The sequence below is a fragment of the Bos indicus x Bos taurus genome, chromosome 11 (genome assembly GCF_003369695.1).
Source record: "Bos indicus x Bos taurus breed Angus x Brahman F1 hybrid chromosome 11, Bos_hybrid_MaternalHap_v2.0, whole genome shotgun sequence".
Lineage (NCBI taxonomy): Eukaryota > Metazoa > Chordata > Mammalia > Artiodactyla > Bovidae > Bos > Bos indicus x Bos taurus.
In genome coordinates this window covers 99834099-99854358 of record NC_040086.1, presented here as the reverse complement: position 1 = coordinate 99854358, position 20260 = coordinate 99834099, and the positions used below count along the sequence as shown (strand labels likewise).

Below are 20260 nucleotides of genomic sequence, written 5' to 3'. Positions count from 1 at the left end.
CATAAGGACCTTTCCTGGCATTCAATATGCGTCTTTAGTGACCACTTGGTGTTCCTGTGTGGGCAGGTTACAATTTGCTGAACCGGGTCCCTATTAGAGGACATTGAGCTTGTTCCCAGCGAAGCCCTGCCATCTGCTAGAAGTGCCTCTGCTTGACACCAGGGTACACGGCAGACGTGGACTCTCTCACCCACAGGTGAGTGGTTCTCACGAGTCACGCCCTGATCCTCAGGTTTCTCCTCTGAAAATAATCATTCCTGTCTACTCACTACTACGGACCCCCTAGAGCGGCTAGAATGAAAAGGATGGAGAATGCCCAGTGCTGGTGAGGCCCAGCCAAACTCTCACCCTGCAGGGGGAGAAGCTGTCATCACCACGGAAACCGTTTGCCAGCGTATTTGTTTCCCGTGGCTGCTGAAACAAATGGCCACAGACTGAATGGTTTAAAACAGCAAAAATTTGTTCTCACACAGTTCTGGAGGCCAGGAATCCCAGGTTAATTGTTTCAGGGCTCCATGTGAGGAGCTGTTCCTTGCCTCTTACAGCTTTCGGGGGGCTTCTGGCAATCAGTGGCTTGAATCCCGTAGCTGAATCACTGCACCATCTACCTCCATCTTAACATCTTATTCCCTCCTCTTGCTTCCTCCCTGTGTGTGTGTGTGTGTGTGTGTGTGTATGTGTGTGTGTCTCTCTCTAATGCCCCTTTGCTTCTCTCTTACAAGAACACTTGCTAGCATTCAGAGCTCACCAAGATGATTCAAGACAACCTCCTTATCTCAAGATCCTTAACTTAATTGCATCTGCAAAGATTCTTTTTCCAAGTAAGATAATATTACATGGGAAAAGGATCCGACCAAGAAGAGATACGTGTATATGTATAACTGAATCACTTTGCTATACATCTGAAATGAACATAGCACTATCAATCAACTATATTCCAATATAAAATAAAAAGTAAATTAAAAAAATAAGAATCACAGGTACTGGAGACTAGGATGTGGCCGCATCTTCGGGAGCCACGTGTAGTCTCCCGCAGCCAGCACGGCAATTCCACTCCCGCGTGTGAATTTTCTCACTTGAAAACCTGTGGGGACTTCCCTGGAGGTCCAGTGGTTAAGACTCCATGCCTCCAGTGTGGTGTGGGTTCGATCCCTGGTCAGGGAGCTAGGATCCCACATGCCACGCAGTGAGGATAGGAAAAAATTGTGTAAAAACCATATAACATAAAATTTACCATCTTGCTCATTGCTAAGGACACAGTTCAGTCGTGTTGAGTGTATTTGCATTTCGTGCAACTGTCACCACCGTTCACCCCCAGAACTTTTTCATTTTGCCAAACCGACACTCTGTATCCATTAAACACTAAATCCACATTTCCTGCACCCAGCCCTTGGCCCCCACCGTCTTACTACCCGTTTCTATGAATCTGATTACTCTAGGGATCTCATACAATTAGAATTACATAGTATCTGTCTCTTGGTGACTGGCTCATTTAACGTAACGTCCTCCAGGTTCCCCCATGCCATAGCATGTGACAGAGCTTCCTTCTTTTTCAAGGGTGGGGCATTTTTAATGTGAATGGGTGGATTTTATGGCATATAAATTGTGTGTCAATAAAGCTATATTTTTTTAAAAGGCAAAGCTCTGGACAGTGATTCCCTTGGGAGGGGGGTAGAGCCCGGAAGGTGGCGTGATGGGGGGAGGGTCTGGGAGCTGACACTGCTCTGGTTCTGGATCGTGTGACGAACATTCACTGAGCTGTGCTCTTGCAACATGTGCCCTCCTCCTTGTGTGTTAATCTTCACACAAGAGTTTCATTAAAAATCCCTATTTATTTCTGTTTTGTAAATACATTCATTTGTACCATATTTTTCTGATTCCACATATAAGCAGTACCATATGGTATTGTCTTTCTCTAATTTACTTCATTCACTATGACAAGCTCTAGGTCCATTCATGCTGCAAATGGCATTATTTCATTCCAGAGTTGGGGGGAGGGGCAAACTGAGAGATGGGGATTGACGTATACACACTGCTGCTGCTGCTGCTGCTGCTAAGTCGCTTCAGTCGTGTCTGTGCAACTCCATAGATGGCAGCCCACCAGGCTTCCCCATCCCTGGGATTCTCCAGGCAAGAACACTGGAGTGGGTTGCCATTTCCTTCTCCAATGCATGAAAGTGAAAAGTGAAAGTGAAGTCGCTCAGTCGTGTCCGACTCTAGCCACCCCATGGACTGCAGCCTACCAGATTCCTCCGTCCATGGGATTTTCTAGGCAAAAGTACTGGAGTGGGGTGCCATTGCCTTCTGCACATATACACACTACTACATGTGAAATAGATAACTAACAGGGACCTATTGCATAGCAAAGGGCACTCCATACTCCATGTGGGATGACCTACATGGGAAAAGAATCTTAAAAAAGAGTGGATATATGTGTATGCATGACTGTTCCACTTTACTGTACAGCAGAAACTAACACAACATTATACTAGTAAATCAACTATACTCCAATAAAAACTTTTAAAATTCCTATTTAGACTGTTTCATAAGGTTATTTTGAGGCTCACAAGGTGCTTTGTTAGTTATAAGCTGCTTGGCAAATGTAGGAGCTGTCATGATCATCTTGGTGACAGTTTTGAGTTCTTCTTTTTAACTTTTTATTTATTTGGCTGTGCCTTGCAGCATGTGGGATCTTCATTGCCCAGCCAGGGATCAAACCCATACCCCCTGCATTGGAAGCGTGGAGACTTAACTAGCGGACCACCAGGGAAGTCCCTTGAGTTCTGCATAACAGGTTCCCCCAGGCCTGGCTGCTGGGTACCCAGGACTCACCAGCCTCTGATTCCCATCCCATGTTGCAGAGACAATTCATGGGACTTCAACTGTGTGTTCTGAGTAAATATTCAGACTGGCCTTCCTGTCCCATCAGACAGCCACAGCCTCAGCACAGCTGCCCCCTGAGGACTCCCGTCACCTAGTGCCCCCCGCCCAGGGCCCAGGACATGTGGGCCGGAGACTCACTCTGCAGCGCAAGGACCACCACTTTCTCCACCGCGCCCAGCTCATTCTCTGCCAGGCACTGGTACTGTCCTGCGTCGTCCATCTGCAGGCAGGCACAGGAGGGGGCATGGAGTTCAGGAGAGGAGGGCGAGGGTGGTGGGGAGCATCTGGGGACAGCTGGACACAGGAAGGGGCCCCTGGAGCAAGGCCCACCTAACCGGGAAGGAGCTGAGAGCCCAAACCAGCCAGGGGCCCACGCATTCCATCAGCTGGGCAGACGTGGCCGCTATGCTGTAGAATCCAGAGAGGAAACCCCTGCCCTTTCATACTTGCAGCTTAAGGGTGGTGGCGGTTCATGGCTCTAAGTAGAGCCATATGCTGCCAAAGCATGCTTGAGATCCACCTCTTCTAAATTACGTACATTAAAGTATTATGACACCACAGCACATTATTAGGGATGCCTTTTTAAAAAAAAAAGTTTGGGCAACACTGAGTTAGAAAGAACAGGTTTCTGAACTGCAGGCTCCTTGGGTGCACAGCTGCAAGACTTCCGGGGTAGGAGGGAGGGTTTGCAGCACTTCCTGGCCCTGGTGAAAGGGAAGACTTCGTCCTAGGATATCCATGACCACGGCAATGAGGCAACTCGGGAAGAATGCTGGCTCAGATTCACTTCCGAGGGGCAGTACCGCCATGAGATGGAGCTATGGGCAGCCAAGGCCAGGGTCCACACCCAGAAGATCATATCCGGGAGGCCACTCCCAAGGGACTCTAAGCGGGAGGCATGGCATGCAATTAAGAGTGCCGAGTTGGGCGTCAGTCCAAGATGAGACTGGCTCTGGCTCCCCTGCTTAGCACCTTGAACCCATTACTAGAGCATGACCATGTCTCTGGAGACTCAGTTTCCTCATCTCTAAAATGGGGATGATAGGATCGTTGTAAGCATCAAATGAGATCACACTTACTAAGTGGAGGCACAGTGCCTGGCCCCACAATGTAAATATGCAGGTCACGGAAGCCCTGTCGCTGCTACTGTAGCTGTCTTGATACCAGTCTGAGACAGGCTCCCAAATGAGTGAGATCAAGGACCTCTAAAGTGAGTCCATGACAGCCCCGAACTGTGGGTTTCTGCGCAGCCACTGGGACTTGGGACACAGAAGCGAAGGTGAGCAAGCAGAGACTGCCTCTGAGCTCGAGGTTTTGGAAACATCGTGGAATAGGAATCAGGCTACCTGGGGTGGGGTCTTGACTCAGGTGCTTATTGACTGGGAGCCTTTCTGACCCCAGTGTCTTCATCTGTAAAACGGGGCACTCTTATCTGCTTACTCTGCTCCACGGGGTGGTTGTCAATTATATGTATTAGCATTACCGAGGGGCCAGTCACTAGCAGATACCTGGTGTGGGTCATCTCACTGCACATCTATGAGGTGGGACGATTATTAGCCCCATTAAATGGATAAGGTGATTGAGGTGCAGAGAAGTGAAGTCATTGGCTGGAGGTCGCCCTAGTTAGTCGGGGGAGAATCTCTGGGTATGGGCAGGAAAGTGCTTTGTAGACTGTATCAGGTGGTGCCAACCTACTGAACAACTGTCTCGGGCCATCAGACAGAGCAGAGGTTGTCCTGGGTGGCCCCAGCCCAGCCCCGGGCCCCGCCTTGCCTCCGTCCTGCGGATGATCAGTGAGCCATTCTGCAGCCGGTGCCGGAGCCGGCCGCCCCGCAGCGGAAGGCCATCTTTGATCCAGTAGATGTCAGGCGTCGGGTCTCCACGGACCACACAGTCCAGCCGGATGCTGCCTCCAACGGGTTCCACCAGGTAGGAAAATGACTCCCCTTGTAGGACAGGGGCCTCTGTGTCAGGTGACATCAGACAGGGGCTCAGAAAGGAGGTTCCCTTTAGGTTAAGCCTCCCACGAATCCATCCCCAAAGGCCTGCCTGCCAGACCCCAATGACCCACAGAGGCTTCTGCTGGTTTGGCATGGCTGTGTAAAGTTAACGCATTTGGGATAGCAAACAACTTCCGTGTCATGGGTCAAGTGCACTAGCTTGGCAGTGGCTGCCAGGAACACCGTGCTGAGAAGGATTTGAAGCTGAGTGGGAATAGTGCTACGATTGATTAGTGATGCCTGAGACAGGCACAGGAGGCGAGAAATGGTATGAGTGTCATATACTCGTAGGGTACTTTGGAAAACAAAGACGACATGATCATTAGGACACCTCTGTCAGACACAGCAACACTAAGACATCTCCGATCCTCATTCCACGCAACGCTTAAACCACTCTTGGCTGCCCTGTGCCGGTTTTCACCCTTGCTGTTTCCCGAGGTTGAATCTACCAACAGTAGAGTCCTGGTGCTGTGGGCAGCTCAATCTGTCCATTGGGCCCCATCCTCCCATCCTAAAGTTGAGTCTACAAGTCATGGTGCCATGAGGGTTACTGGGCTGCTCCTGGGGGAGAAGGGCTGTTGGGGGGCAACTGGAAGACTGGCGAGATTCTCACCCTCCCACACTTACCCTGTTCAGCTGAGGGTAGTGCTGAAGGTCAATGGGTCAGATCTCATTCTACCTACACTCGGGGCATCTGGGCATGCTAAGCCACTTCACTTGTGTCCGACTCTCTACAACCCTATGGACTGTAGCCCATCAGGCTCCTCTGTCCAAGGGCTTCTGCAGGCAAGAATACTGGAGTGGGTAGCCATGGCCTCCTGCAGGGGATCTTCCTGACCCAGGGATTGAACCCTCATCTCTTAGATCTACCTGCATTGGCAGGCGGGTTCTTTACCACTACTGCCACCTTGGAAGGCCCAAGACATCTGGGGAGGGTAAAAAATACTGATGCTGGGGCCTCGTCTTTACTGGTCAGGTGAAATCTGGGCCTCGGGGTTTTATGAAATCCCCCAGGAGATTCCAAAGCCCAACCAGGGTGGAGAGGTACTGATTCAGAGATTAGGAGGCTGGTTTCTTAGAAAAACCACTAAACTGGGTCAGCAGAAGTCTGGAGAAAGACCAGGGGGTCACTCCCTACCCTTCACGTGGACGAAGCTGACCGCCTGCACGCGGCCCACTCTGTTCTCCGCCCAGCAGACGTAGGTCCCGCTGTCCTCTCTAGTGACTGCCACCCGCTGCAGCGTGCTGCCCCCGTCCTGCTCGGACACCCCTTCTGTGGCAGAGAAAGAGACGCCCCGTGGAGCTCCAGGCTCAGGGTGCCGGGACCTCCTGCCTGGAACACTTAACTCGGGCCTGGGTATCCAGCAGGTGCTTCATGAAGGCCGTGTCCCTTTCCCTGCTGGAAGCCTAAGCAAGTCAGACCTGATGATGGCAGGCACAGGCCATGTTAGAGGATGCAGCTGAGGACCTGCCTTTTCTCATTTTCAAGTTCACGCTGAGTTTGATGAGTGGCCCGGGTTAGGTCTTTGGGGACCTATTAACACAAGACACTTGTAGAGATGATGCCATGATTTACATACAGATAGGTGCTATGGCCAGCCTTTGATTTCCCTATCATTAGACACGTCCCTACATTAGGAATAAGGGCAAGTGCTTAGCAACTCATCCATTCAACAGACACTTGTTGAGCACCTACTCTATATACCACGGGGCCTGGATAGACCTTGCTGTTGCTCAGTCGCTAAATCACATCCGACTCTGTGACCCCATGGACTGAGGCATGCCAGGCCTCCCTGTCCCTCACTATCTCCCCAAGTTTGCCAGGTTCGTGTCCATTGAGTCGGTGATGCTATCCAACCCTTGGGCCTCCCAAAATAGAGCCTGAGGTGCAGGTGGAAGGAAAGAGCCCCCCAGGAAAGGAGTTTGCTGAGGGGTTGGGCTGGAGCTTGGTCCCTGTTCCTGGCCCGGAGGTCTCCAGGGTTGAGTCTTTTTTGCAGGCGGCTTCTTGTCGGATCTGACCTGTGACTGGTCACGTAGGGCCACGTGTGTTTGCCCTGTTCCCCCAACGCAGGGCCAAGTCTGGAGACCCAGAACCCACAGGCTGACTGGCACCCTCTTCCCCATCCTCCTCAACCTCCCAGGGTCCCGGGTCCCTGTCCCGCCCGCCCCCAGCAGGCCGAGACCTGTGACCAGCCGGTTGTTGACGGTCCAGCCTATTTGGGGTGTAGGGCTGCCCCTGGCCGCACAGTGAAGCCACAGCCTGTCCCCGAGGCGCAGGCTGCGGTCCCCGGGCAGGGTTGTGAAGACAGGCAGGGCCAGGATGGTGAGATGCACTCGGCGGCGGGCACGGCCCACGGCGTTCTCAGCAGTACAGGTGTAAGTGCCAGCATCCTGGCTCTGTGGGCAAAGGTACGGGTCAGCCTGAGATCTGCTCCCTCTCCAGCACTGGCCAGCATGTTCCCTGGGGACCTGCTCCCTGGAAGGTTCCCTTGGACCATGCTGCCCAGAGAGGCAAAGTGACTTGCCCCAGGTCACACAGCTGGCAAACGGCTCGGCTTCACCGTTGCACCTCCCTGCCACCTTCATATGGCTAGGCACTGGTTTTCTTTCTGTGGGCCGTGCCATGTGCGGTTTGCCGGATCTTAGTTCCCCACCCAGGGATGGAACCCGCGCCCCCTGCTCTGGGAGCACAGGGTCTTAACCACTGGACCACCAGGGAAGTCCTGGCTATGTGCTTTGATGAAATAAGTTTATATTTTAAGGCCAGGACAAGAAAGATAAAACACCAGATTCTCTCTCCGTGTCTTTTTGGGCCTCCCCTTCCCCTCCCTAAAGTGCTTTACTCATTAACCAGACCTCCTCAAAGACGGATGTGCATGCTTGGCGTAAAGACCAATCTTTTTTCTTTCCTCTGATGCTAGCAACATAACTTCTTAAAAGAAAAGCATTCTTTTACAGCTCTCTAAGCGCGTCACAGTGACTCGCTGCTCACTTTGTATGTGCTTACCTGGAGTATGTGTCTTTGGTGAATTTTATCTACAATACCTGTATCTCATTTTGATGTATGTTTTTTTTGTCCTAAAAATGTATGCGACTGTGTCTTTGATGTCTAACAGGTCCCCTGGGTTATAATCCTCAGTTGGGCTCAAATAAAATTCCCTTTTTAAAAAAATTCTTCATTTGATTGTTTATTGAATTTTCAGCCTTTATCATCCAGGCCTGACCACACACTTGTAACAGTCACTATTTGCTGAGCACTTCTTATGTGCGCAGGACGGGACCTGAGCTCGCTCATCCATCACCCCTGAGGCCAGTCCTCTGAGAGGAGACGTCCCGACGGGGATCTCAACAGGGCTCACCACTGCACATCTGGTTCCCTGTGTGGCAGGATCCCTGGCCCTGAGACTCCCTTAGGTTTGCCCACCCAGCAGCCAGCCGCCCATCTGACTGGAGAGCAACTTTTCTTCATTATAGCACATGATGCATGCTGACAGGGAAAGGGGGCCCGGGTCCCGTTCACGCCCGTGGCTCGGGTTGAGAACAGTAGGGGCAGTTTGGGGACATGAAGTCATTGCCACGCATCCCTCTCCCTCCCTCCAGGGCTCCTTCCCTCCCCAGGAACTAGCCACAGAGGCCCTGATTCAACTCCATCCTGCCTCTTGGCAACAGCGTGTCTTGGACACCTGGGTACATGCTGAAGCTGTTTCCTCATCTGTTCTTGTTTAGTCACTAAGTTGCTTCTGACTCAGACCCCGCGGACTGTAGCCCACCAGGCTCCTCTGTCCATGGGATTTCCCAGGCAAGAGTACTGGAGTGGGTTACCATTTCCTTCTCCAGGGGATCTTCCTGGCCCAGGGATCGAACTTGGGTCTCCTGCACTGGCAGACAGATTCTTAAGCACTGAGCCACCGGGGAAGCACTTCCTCATCTGTAGCGGGGGTGATAATACCTGCTTGCCCAGATTCTAGGATTGAGAAGCTGCGTGGGGCTCAGCACAGAGCATGACACACAGTCGGTGCGCAGCAGGCGTCTGCTGCTCCTGCTGTGACTATCATCTCCCTCTGCTCCCAGGGGCCAGACCCTCACCTTCGAGTTTTTCACCAACAGCTCCCCGGAAGGCTGGATGGTGAACTTCCCCTTGGCTCCGGACACAGGCTGGCCATCCTTTTCCCAAGTGACCTTAGGCTCGGGGCTGCCGGTGGCCGTGCAGGGCAAGAGGGCGTGGGCACCCTCGGTGATGGACAGGTCGGGGAGCCCAGTCTTGATCGCGGGCGGGACTGTGCAGGGAAGGGGAGTCTGCTCAGGAACTGGGGCTGGCCTGGGGTGGCTTGCCCCTGTCCCAGTGCCCTTGGCACTTGGCACACCCTCAGCCCCTTCTTCCACCTCACCTGCTGCCTTCCCCCTCACCCCCGACTCCGCTGTCCCCTGGTCATAAGCCATTGCCCGTGGTCTGGCACAACCTGGGGATTTTCTTGCCTTTGGTGAAGCTGTGATGCAGTGACCCCATTCACACACACGCACACACAGGGACTAACACCACAGAAATGACTGTTGCTACTGCAAAGCAAACGTGAACGAAGAGCAACCAGACTCGTTTCCCATGAGAGGTCAGAGGAAGCAGAGAGGACCGGAGTTTCTGTCTGAAGCCAGACCTTGGGCACGAAAATAGGAGATGTGTTCCTTGAATTCCTTCTAGAACCACCAGCCATGCTGGAATAGGCATGGACGCAGGGACATGCCCCACCTGGGACCAGAGCCAGGCAGAGACTGGAGGGGCTCTCAGGAGTCTCAAAGCCCTTAGCTCACTGGGATTCACTTTGGTCACCCCCCCGGGCCCACCTTGCACCACCAGCCGAGTCTTCCCCACGGCACTGCCTGCGCTGTTCTGGGCGAGGCAGAAATAGTTCCCAGCATCCTCTGGGCTGACATGGATAATCCGCAGCTGTCCACCGGGGAGGACCTGGGTACCGGCCCCTGGATTTGGTGGGGAGGAATTGGGAGCTGGTGGCTGAGGCAGCAGGACCCTTGGGGAGGGCAGGAAGGCTGCTTGGGTGGTTTGGTCTGACCAGGCAAGTGACTTGCTGTGGCCACAGGCTGACTGGGGGACAGGGTAAGCCTGGAAGCTGGACCCAGAGCCCATCTGGGCTGTCCCCCTCCTCAGTCCCCCATCCCAGCCTCTGAGCGCTCAGGCAGAATGAAGGGCTCTGGGCTGGTGAGGGAAGACAGGAGGGCAGGAGGTGAGTGCCATGCCTCTGGGCAGGGCACGGGCTTTCCAGACCTCTCTGCAGGAGTGGGCAGCCCCAGGACAGGAAGGAGGACCCCAAGAGGGGACTCACCTGCAGGCACACTGAGCCCCTCCTTCTGCCAGGCGATGCTCGGCCGAGGGATGCCCGAGGCCTCGCAGGGCAGCAGCACCTCCTCCTTGGCCACCGCCCAGACCACACTGGGCAGTGGCTTCACCACGGGGGAGGCTGCAAAGGAACAGGGCAGCAGAGGTCCCTGGGGACACCTCCAACCGGGGGGGGGGGTCTGAGCACCAGAGAGAGAGGCTTCTAAAGGGAATAGGGGGCTCCGGAAACCTCGGAACGGAGGACGTAGGCAGGCTGAGTCTTTTCTCCCAGAGAATCCCCTAGCCCTCCACCTGCTCCCTGCCTCCAGGGCACGGCTGTCTGGCCCGGGGATGCTTACCTTGCACAGTGAGGACCACGTGCTTGTGGGCCATGCCTGCAGCGTTGCGGGCCGCGCAGGTGTAGCGGCCAGTGTGGATGGGGAGGGCCTGCCCGATTTCCAGGGCCCCTGTGGGTGGGAATGGGGCACAGAGAGGGATGAGGGGACCCAGAACGGACATCCCAGGGAGGAAGCCACCTGGGCTCTTACACATCCCACCCTGGTGTCGCTGTTGCTGGCCACTCAACCCGCCTCCCCGCCCATTTGTAAGGAGAATGGGGGAACCTGGGCCTGCCTCTCTCCCTGCCCAGAGCGTAACATGGGAAGGTCCCTTCTGCTCTCTGCATCTTCCAGTCTCTGGGCCAGGTGTACAATGTAGAATCACACAGAATGATCTTTAGGCTTTTCTAGGTGTGATGTGCCTGAATCTGCCACTGCCCCACCTGGAATCCCTGGCCCACCTCCACCTTAGCAAGGTTCCACAGGCCTTCACCCTGCTACCCGTGTGCTCTGCTCAACATTTGCCTCCTTCAGGAAGCCATCCTGGGTTACCACCTCCTCTGTCCTCCCTTTGCCCTCTCTCCCTCAGTGCTGCTCAGTGAACACCATTTTAACCTTCCCAGGCTGTAAGCTGCACCTTAAGAGTCAGGTAAGGTGGTTTCTAAATCATCCCCTGTAGACCCCTGAGGGCCTCCTGAGTGGGCAAGGGAAGTGAGGCCCGCCTGACTCTGGACTACTCTGCAGCACCCACCCCAGCTCCAAATGGAACCAGAACCTAGCTTCTCTCATGTGTCCGGCTTCCTCATAGCCACTAGTCAGAAGGAAGAGGTCTATTGCTTTGAAAGAGCTGGACAATTACAGATCTGGCCAACGGTTCACATACTTTAGGATTTCCCTAACCAATCAGCTAACAAATACATTTAATTTGGAGAATCCCCGTAAAGTTGCCAACTTTTTATTTTGACAAGCAGACACTTAAGTCACATCTACTACTACTTAAGTCACATCACATCTACTTTCACCTGAATCTCATAAAAACTTTCGACCCCAAATTATTAAGAAAAGCACGGTTTCAGGATAAAGAACAATTCTAATGAGCTAAAACCAGCTGTATGAAAACTCTCACATAGCTCTTATCGTTCTCATTTTGTCATTAAGCAGCACGGATTTACCAGCTAGCATCAAGGACCGACTGATGAATATCAACACTCCACTGATTGGACGGGGAGACTCAGAGAGGGTCAGAGGGTTCTCCCAGGTCACACAGTGAGGGAATGGCAGAGTCGGGCCAGAACTTTCCATCTTGCGCAACCACCAGGCCCCAGGGGGCTGCTTTCACGGCCTCTGCCTGGGTTCTTTAGTGTCCCCTCCGCAGAGGTCCACGTGGCTCAGCCTTACTCACCTGAAGGAGACACACGGTAGCCGTTGCCTCGCACCCCCAGCCGGGTGCCTGCTTTGCTCCAGGACACGACCGGGGCTGGCACACCCGTGCTGTGGCATGTGAGGACCACGGGCGCCATGATGGTCGCGGTGAAGTCTGTCTGGTCGTCGGCAATGGCGGGAGGCACTGAAACACAGGTCAGGGCTTGCGGTCCCCTGGGGAACGCAGAGCCCTGGGGCCAAGCGGATGAGAAGGACAGACGGACCCAGACACAAGGGCACAGCAGGGATGAGGTCTGAAGGAAGAGCAGGTGCGCCTGGGTGAAGGGAAGAGTGTTCACTGCAGAGGGAACAGCATGTGCAAAGGCCCCGAGGTAAGGAGCAAAAAGCTGAGCTGAACCTGGGGGTCAGCAGGGCTGACTTTGTGAGCCCAAGTGACACTGAGCTTTCTATCCTGAGGGCAATGGGCAGCCATGGTGGGAGGGGCTTTTATCTGGGGTGATGACAAGGTCAGATTTTGGTTCAGAACATTCTGGATTTAGGGAGAAGCCTCTCCTACAAGCTCCCACAGGCTGTGCTGGAGTTGGGTTATGTCAGTGTGGGAGGGAACGATCAGAGAGGGCTTCCTGGAGGAGGTGATTCAGGAAGCAAAGAGAGACTCGGGGGAACCCTCAGGTCCTTGCAGGCAGAGAGCGCCCAGGAGAGGGAGACACTGTCCTCAACCTTCACCCCTGACTGTGAATTTCCCATAAGCTGTCAGCCCTGACCCTGAACTCACCATGAACCGTCACCCAGTAGAGCTTGCGGGCCTCGCCCACTCCATTGCTCACCACACATTCAAACAGGGCTGAGTCCTGGGGGCTGGGATCTTCAAGGAGCAAGGCATTGGAGGGCAGGAGTCTGGATGGACAGACAGACAGTCACCTGCTAAGTGACTGGCTTGGCTGACCTGAAACCAGCCGCCATGGCTTCCCCGCCTGGGGAACTTGGAGGCAGGGCATGTGTCTCCAGACTGTTCCCCTTCCCGTCTTTGGCCCCCAGTGCCGACTCAAAAAGTTTCTCCTAGAATTTTCCACCTTCTAAGGTCTAGCTGTTGAGTTTGTGGGCGTTTTAATGTCTGCGCCTGGGTTTCTCCATAACTCTAGAACGTTTTCTAAAGTCACCACCTAGGATAACTTCTGCAATACAACCACATCCAAAGCCCTGATTAGAACTGCTTGTGTCCACTGAACGCCTGTTTCATCACAAAGCTCCACGATGACCCGGCACCTAATACAAGAAACACCTGGTGAATTCACTGCTGAACCGGCTCCCTCAATCCTCCCAGGGATCTGTTCAGGATCACACTTGAGAAACAGGGAGACCAAGGCTGCTACAGGCACTATACGGGTTCAGTCTCAGCCAGCATGAACTTAAGCTCCTAGGTGGGTTTTGAAATAGTGACTGAAGTGGTTTCAAAGGCCATATATTCCCCATTTGGCTGTATGTCCCCAATGCCCCCACCTCCTACCGAGCATCTCCTGTAAAGACCTCCTTGCCCCCTGAGGTCCGGACACAAAAGTTCTGGTGCTGGCTTTGGTGAGTGAGACCCAAGCACGTCCCTACCTCGGTTCTGACCCAAGCAAGTCCCTACCTCAGTTCTGACCCAGCTCCCCGTCTGTGAGATGGGCAAGCCCTCTTCCACCCTGAGGATCTCACAAAGTCCCTGGAAGGACCGGCTCAGCACCTGTAGGCGCCCTGCTGCAGGCGGAAGTCCAGCTTCTGTCCGTCCTTCCACCAGGCCACGAGGGGCTTGGGGGAGCCACTGGCCTCACAGGGCAGTGAGGCTGGGGTGTAAGCGGTCAGGGTCAGGTTGGAGGGGCCGGGGGCGATGGCTGGAGGCTCTGGGGAGAAAGCAGTGATCAGGAGACAGGGTGCGGAATGTGGGCAGGGGCAGGGGGTCTGGTGGGGCTGTGCCCAGAGATGAAGTCGAGGAGCAGGGTTTACTCTTATCCCCTTCAACCCATCCCCGAGGAAGCAGGGACCGGGAGGCAGGAGAAACTCCCCGCGTGGGTCTTCCAATGGGCTCCCAAAGCTGGGGTGATGGGACCTTTGCTCACCCTTGAGGTTGGCTTCTCCCTAACTACCTCTCCTTGAATGGGGCCTCCAGGGCAAAATTCCCCAGCAGCCTGCCTGAGGCCAGGGCTCAGCTGCCTCCACCAAGGTGATCAATCAGATTGAAGAGCAGATTAGAGCTTCTGGCTCAGTGATTCTGAGTGTGATACAGCTTGTACATCTTTTATCACTCAATATAATAGTACAGTAGTAACTGTTCCCTGGTGGCTCAGATAGTAAAGCGTCTGTCTACAACGCTGGAGACACAGGTTCAAACCCTGGGTTGGGAAGATCTCCTGGAGAAGGAAATGGCAACCCATTTCAGTATTCTTGCCTGGAAAATCCCATGGACGGAGGAGCATGGTAGGCTACAGTCCATGGGGTCGCAGAGTCGGACATGACTGAGCGACTTCACTTCCTAGTAAGTGTATATGTTTGCATAAAAATAAATATGCATCTTTGAGTATACACACTCAAAACTTTTAACCAATGGGCTTCATAGTCAAAAAAACATTTGGAGGCCATTGCTCTTGGCTCCTGACAGCTAGGATGACCCAGAAGCTAAGCAGGACCTGGCCCCGACAGGGAGTGGGTGCTGAAACAAAAAACACACCTTCCCTCGTCTACCTACCAAAGACCTGGAGGTCACGACCCTGCCGATCGGAACCTGCAGGGTTGGATGCCAGGCAGAGATAGTGGCCAGCGTCCTCGGCGAGGACTGGCTGGATCCTCAGGGAACCTTCAGGCAGAACTTGAAACCTGGAACACAGGGAGGGGACCCCTGGTTGTGTCTCCAGCAAGACCCTCCCCTCGGTCCCTCACTTTTCCAGCAAGAAGGTGCTAGCTCAGGAGTCCTGCAGGTTTAGGCCAAGGTTGGGGTGGGGTGGGGGTCACGGCCGTGGGCAGCAACCCACATGGCAACCTAGAATCAGAAAGGGTGAGTGGGGCTGCTTCCAGCCTTCCATGCTCCCACCTTGACCCAGCCTCTCCCCAAGAGCCAGCAGGCAATGGTACCCCCACTCCTTCTGAGAACAGCCTCTAGATCAGATCTGGCAACTGCCCTTTCCTAGGGGCCATGTCTGTACTCTGTGATCCCACCCATGGCCACAGCCGATTGGACGGGGGACAAACACGCCCCGCAGGCTGGGCCAATGGAATTCTCTGCCCTGGGAATTTGGAACTGGGATTCACAGACAGCTCTCCAGGCTCTGCAACTTGTGTGAACAGAGGAGTTATAACTTGGGTGGTGTGGGAGGCTGGTGGGGAAGCATCCCTAACCTGTTCACAGAAAAAGAAGGTATAGAAAATTGATCTGAGGGACAGAGAGGCCTAAAACCTGCACACGGAAACAGAGATTAGCAAACAAGAGTCAAAACCAGACACAGACAGACAGACAGGGGTTCTCAGGCCCTGAGAACCTGCCCTTGGGTTCTGAGAAGACCCGTGTCCTTTCTGCTCCAACTGCCCAGGTGGGCTTCCATTTACAACCTGCAGAGAGGTACCTGAGCCCCTCCCTAAGGCCCTCCCTTGCCAGCACCCACCTGGTGCTCCCGGGATCGAGGGGGACCCCGTCCTTCAGCCAGCTCACGAGGGGCTGGGGGACACCGTCTGCCTGGCAGGGCAGCAGGGTCGTCTGGTTCACGGAGGCGTTCACTGTGGGTGGTCCTGACTGGATGGCGGGCACCGCTGGAGGAGGGGCACAGAGGGAGCGGGTGTTGGGAGTCCGTCACTCTCCGGACGGTGGGCAGGGCAGGTAGGGTAGGAGCACTCACTGTGGACCTCCACGTGGAAGGCCAGGCTGGTGCTGCCCGCCGCGTTTTGGGCGGTGCAGCTGTAGTCGCCGCTGTCGGCCGTGCTCAGGGCCTGCAGCTGGAGGAATCTGCCCTCCTCGGGGAACTGGGTGTGGGCATCCGCCTGGAGAGACCCCCCGCCCCCGGTGGCAGACCCTCATCAGTGCGGGGCTGGCCCTGCCCAGCCCCCTGGGCGGCAGGGTCATGGAACCAGTGGGACTGGCCCACAGCCCCTGCACTTGTGCCCAGCTGAGGACTCTCTGGGGAAACAGGCTCCTTTGGGAGGGAAGGGCATCCTCCCTGGAGCTCCGCCTTCGGGCCTGTTGCAGGGGGCTCACGCTTAAAGCAGGAGCTGGAGCCTCCCTCAGATCTACAGTCCTTGAATCCACAGCTGCAAATGGGCCGCATTTCAGGGGTGAGCACAGAGAACTTCAGGAAGGGGCCCCAGGCCACACAGTCACGAGGCCTGGCTCAAAGGTACAGTACAGATAGGCATCAAAAGTCCTGGGTGCAAACCTTAGCCTTGTCTCAGTGGCCCCATCACCAATATGAGGTAATGATAATATAACAATTTAACAGGGTGGAGATATAACTTAACAATCAGGAGAGCAGGTATGCACAGTGCTGGCACCAAACAGGCTCCTGGCACCTGGGAGCCAGTCTGCCCAGGGTCTGGGGCCCGAAAGGGACAGAAGGCAGTGCCCCAGGATGCCCAGCCTGGCACCCACCTGCAGCAGGACGCCTTCTCGGTGCCACTCGATCTCCGGTGCTGGGTCTGCCTCCACCGAGCACTCTAGAACCAGCTGTCCGGGGGCCAGGCCAACCACAAAGCGGGGGCCATGGGACCCAATGACATTTGGGGGGGCTGGTGGGGCAGGCAAAGAGGGCATGAAAGATGAACTCACCTCTGCCTGTCCCATCCTGCCTTCCTCTCCTGCCCCAACTCTGGCACCCCATACCTTGAACTCTTATCCGGAAGCTCTTCTCAACTTCTCCGGCAGGGCTGTGGGCCAGGCAAGTGTACAGCCCAGCATCGCTCACCTGGGGATGGAGCAGGGTGAGCAGCTGCCTCTGGCCCCAGCCTGCCTGGCTCCTGACCTGGCTTCCCACTTACACAGCTAAGGGCCCAGGATTCAGACTCAGGCCTGTTGCCTGCCACCCCACCTTTGCTAACAGCCTGTTCTCCTTTCTGGGACTTTCCTTCCCTTTTACTGCCTCGCCCTTATTTCAGGGCTAGGGCAGAGCTCATCTCCTCCAGGAAGTTCCCCTGGACTGTACCAGTTCTTTTCTGGTTGGGCTAGGGATTTATCTGGTTTCCGCATCAGCCTTGGGTCAGACCTGACTGGGGATTCCCAAGGGCATGGCCCCGGGCCAAGGGGATCATCTTCATATCCTCACACCCCAAACAAAAGTGGAGCTTGGCCGAACCTTGCCTAGTGCTGCTGGGCCCCGCCCTCCCCTCTGCAGCCTCGGCCCATGGCAGCTGGGGCAGCCGCACCTGCACACCCTCCACCCGGAGCACCCGCCTGGCCCCCTGGCCATCCTCTGGCCAGCTCAGGGCCCGCCCATCCTTGTGCCAGGTGATGTTGGGTGTGGGGGTGCCCCGGGCATCACACAGGAGCTCCAAGGGGGTTCCAGGGGTCAGCAACAGCTCTTCAGGCTGGTCTGAGTCTTCGATGTAGGGGGGATCTGCAAGACACCCCAACCTGGCTCAGCCTTGAGGGCCGTGCCGGGAGCACTGGGAGCTGGGGCTCGTCCCCCCCGCCACCACCCAGATGCTGACAGCAGATGAGGCTGCAAACAGGCAGTGGTGATCGTGTTACTGCTGCTGCTATTTAGTTCTTCATTCGTGTCCGACTCTCTGCGACTCCATGGACTGTAACCCACCTGGCTCCTCTATCCATGGGATTTCCCAGGCAAGAATACTGGAGTGGGTAGCCACTTCCTTCTCCAGGGGATCTTCCCAACCCAGGGATCAAACCCGTGTCTCCTGCATTGCAGGCAGATTCTTTACCACTGAACCACCAGGGAAGACCTGGTGATGGTGTTGGAGGGTCCTAAAAGCATCAGACCGTGGGCTCGTCTGCCTGGGGCAATTATCTGTGCTTTAAAACCAACCAGGAAACAGTATGAAGGGAGATGCGTCTTTTCAATGTGGCACAGCTCTTGCAAAATCTTGTGCTTGAGACCCAGAGCCCCGAAACCTCAGTGGCTTTTTTCCTGCTTTACAAGATTTGGGTGATGAGACGGGGGGGACACAGTCCCAGGGGAATGAAGAATCTGGGCCCCCAGCCACTGCAGCCAGGTCAGCAAGACCTGTTCCCTAAGCCCCAAGCCTCTGGGGTGCTCACCTCCCTCACCACCTTCTCCATTGTGCCCCCCACCCTGGGGACCCCCTGCCACCCCCAGCCCAGAAAAGCTGGCCCTGGGGGCAGGCGACTCACCCATCACGGTCAGCTGAAAGTGCCTCCTGGCTTCCCCCGCCTCGCTCACAGCCACGCAGGAGTAGGTCCCCGCGTGCCCCGCTTCCGCTACCTCCAGCAGCAGGCCAGGCCCGTGCTCCAGGCTCTGGGGCAACAATGGTTCCCCGTCCTTCACCCATGACACAAAGGGCAGGGGGCTTCCCCGGGCTTCACAGGGGAGGAACACCAGGGAGCCACGGACCACTGCCACGTCATTCTGAAACTCGGCCGGCTCCAGGACAGGGGGCACTGTGCAGAGCCAAAGAGTGAGCACGAGTCAATTCATTTGATGCCAGGTGGTCCCTGGACCTCTGCACAGACTAACTATTGGCCAGAGTGCCCTTCTCCTGGTCTATTCCTTCTCATCTCCAGTCCATAACTTAGACCTCACCTTCTCTAGGGAGACTTCCCTGAAACCCTGAGGCCAGGTGAGGTGCCCCCTCAGTGCTCCCTGGGATCCGCCCCTTCCCCTGGCATCACCAGTCGCCTGGAATTTTAATTGTCTTTCTACAGAGCTGTTTTCCTCATGGGCCTCCTAGTGGCAGCGGCCACCTCTGCTTACTGCCGTATCCCGGGGCCTGGTGAGGCCCTGGCACCCTCGTGTCCGAGAACCACTTGTGAGATCAATGAAAGAGTGACTGAATGAGCCAGAGGCTGAGTGTGTGCCCTGCCTTGACATCCCTGAGGGCCAACCCTCGGTTCCACTCAGAGGGGAGGGGCGGGGACAGGGCCTTGATTCTCAACCCTGAGGCCAAAGGGCCTGGTAACCCACCCCCTGCTCCGTACCGAGCACCTGCAAGATGAAGTGCCTGTTGGCCACACCTGCGGGGCTCGCGGCCACACAGGTGAAGGTGCCCGAATCCGCCAGCTGCACCTGGGAAATCCTGACGCCCTCGAGCAAAGGGAGGGACGAGAGTGAGGCGGGGAGAAAGAGAGAGAGGGACTCAGACCCCATTCTCTTCCATCCCATCCCTAACATCTCACCGGCCAGAGGGCGGGGCTCTGAAACATACACCTGACCAGGTCCTGCCTCTGTTTAAACCCCCAGGATGAAGCCCAGACTCCCCACCTCCACCCCTGCTGCCTTCTCTGCCCACCTCACTCTGCACCCAGACTTCCTGCTTCCCAAATTTTGAAGCTCCACCATCCCTCCCCAGGGCAGCCTGCTATTCCCACCCCTTTCTTCTAGACAATTCCACTCAGCTTTCAGGACTCATCAGACATCTCTACTCACTGTTTCCACTGCCTGAACCCCACTGTCTGTTGAATCCCCTTTCACCCTGACCACTCCTCCTGAGTTGCCTTTGTCAATGTCCACAGTGACCCTGAAATGTCTGTTATACCCGCCCTAATGCTGGCAACCTGGGCACAGCTCACACTCACTCCCTGGGGACTGCAGCCCATCCTGGCTTCCAACACCACCTGTTTGCAGACCATCTCCAAGCGCCTATTTCCTAAACTCCCAACTAGAGTATCCAGTGCCTGGTTTCCATCTTTCCTTATGTCCAAGAATCTCTCCAACCAACATGTGTGAAGAGAGCCCAGGTCTCAACCCTCAACCTGCTCCTTCCACTGTGGACCCGTCTCAGAAAATGGAAACTCAGCCTTCCAAGTTTCCGGATAAAGATCCCAGAGCCCTGCTCAACTCCTCCCGCCATCTCTCCTCTCTCCACGACACCACCAGCTGGACCACTGCCATCACCCCGTCATGGGGCTCTGACCCAGGCCCCCCCATTGTGTTTCCCCTAGATTATGACTGAAGCCCCAGAACACCCTCCTACTTAACCCTCAGCCCTACAGTCTGCCTACGGTACAGTCTGCCGTCCACGCTGCAGCCTAAGTCACAACCCCCAAAGAAGTGAAAGTAGAAGCTCAAGTGGATATGCGTACTACGATGTCCACGGCAGCATTATTCACATTTTTCAGCATTATTCACACAACTGCTGAAATGTGGATGCAATCCAAGTGTCCAAGAGTGAGTGGA

At 55.2% G+C, this 20260-nt stretch overlaps 1 protein-coding gene across 1 annotated transcript in view; it reads right to left on the bottom strand.

Annotated features, from left to right (window-relative positions):
• HMCN2 (hemicentin 2) overlaps positions 1–20260 on the bottom strand; it is a 176913-nt gene that overhangs the window by 15753 nt on the left and 140900 nt on the right. Inside the window, exons 67-85 of the mRNA XM_027556578.1 lie at positions 19063–19160; positions 18259–18525; positions 17313–17503; positions 16774–16855; positions 16543–16679; positions 15797–15938; positions 15566–15710; positions 14656–14783; positions 13657–13813; positions 12709–12830; positions 11953–12117; positions 10572–10679; positions 10220–10354; positions 9723–9857; positions 8970–9160; positions 7067–7280; positions 6022–6156; positions 4657–4847; positions 3022–3103 (exon numbers count right to left, since the gene is read on the bottom strand). Coding sequence (XP_027412379.1) covers positions 3022–3103; positions 4657–4847; positions 6022–6156; positions 7067–7280; positions 8970–9160; positions 9723–9857; positions 10220–10354; positions 10572–10679; positions 11953–12117; positions 12709–12830; positions 13657–13813; positions 14656–14783; positions 15566–15710; positions 15797–15938; positions 16543–16679; positions 16774–16855; positions 17313–17503; positions 18259–18525; positions 19063–19160 — 2825 coding nt within the window. The remainder of the gene's footprint in view (positions 1–3021; positions 3104–4656; positions 4848–6021; positions 6157–7066; positions 7281–8969; positions 9161–9722; positions 9858–10219; positions 10355–10571; positions 10680–11952; positions 12118–12708; positions 12831–13656; positions 13814–14655; positions 14784–15565; positions 15711–15796; positions 15939–16542; positions 16680–16773; positions 16856–17312; positions 17504–18258; positions 18526–19062; positions 19161–20260) is intronic.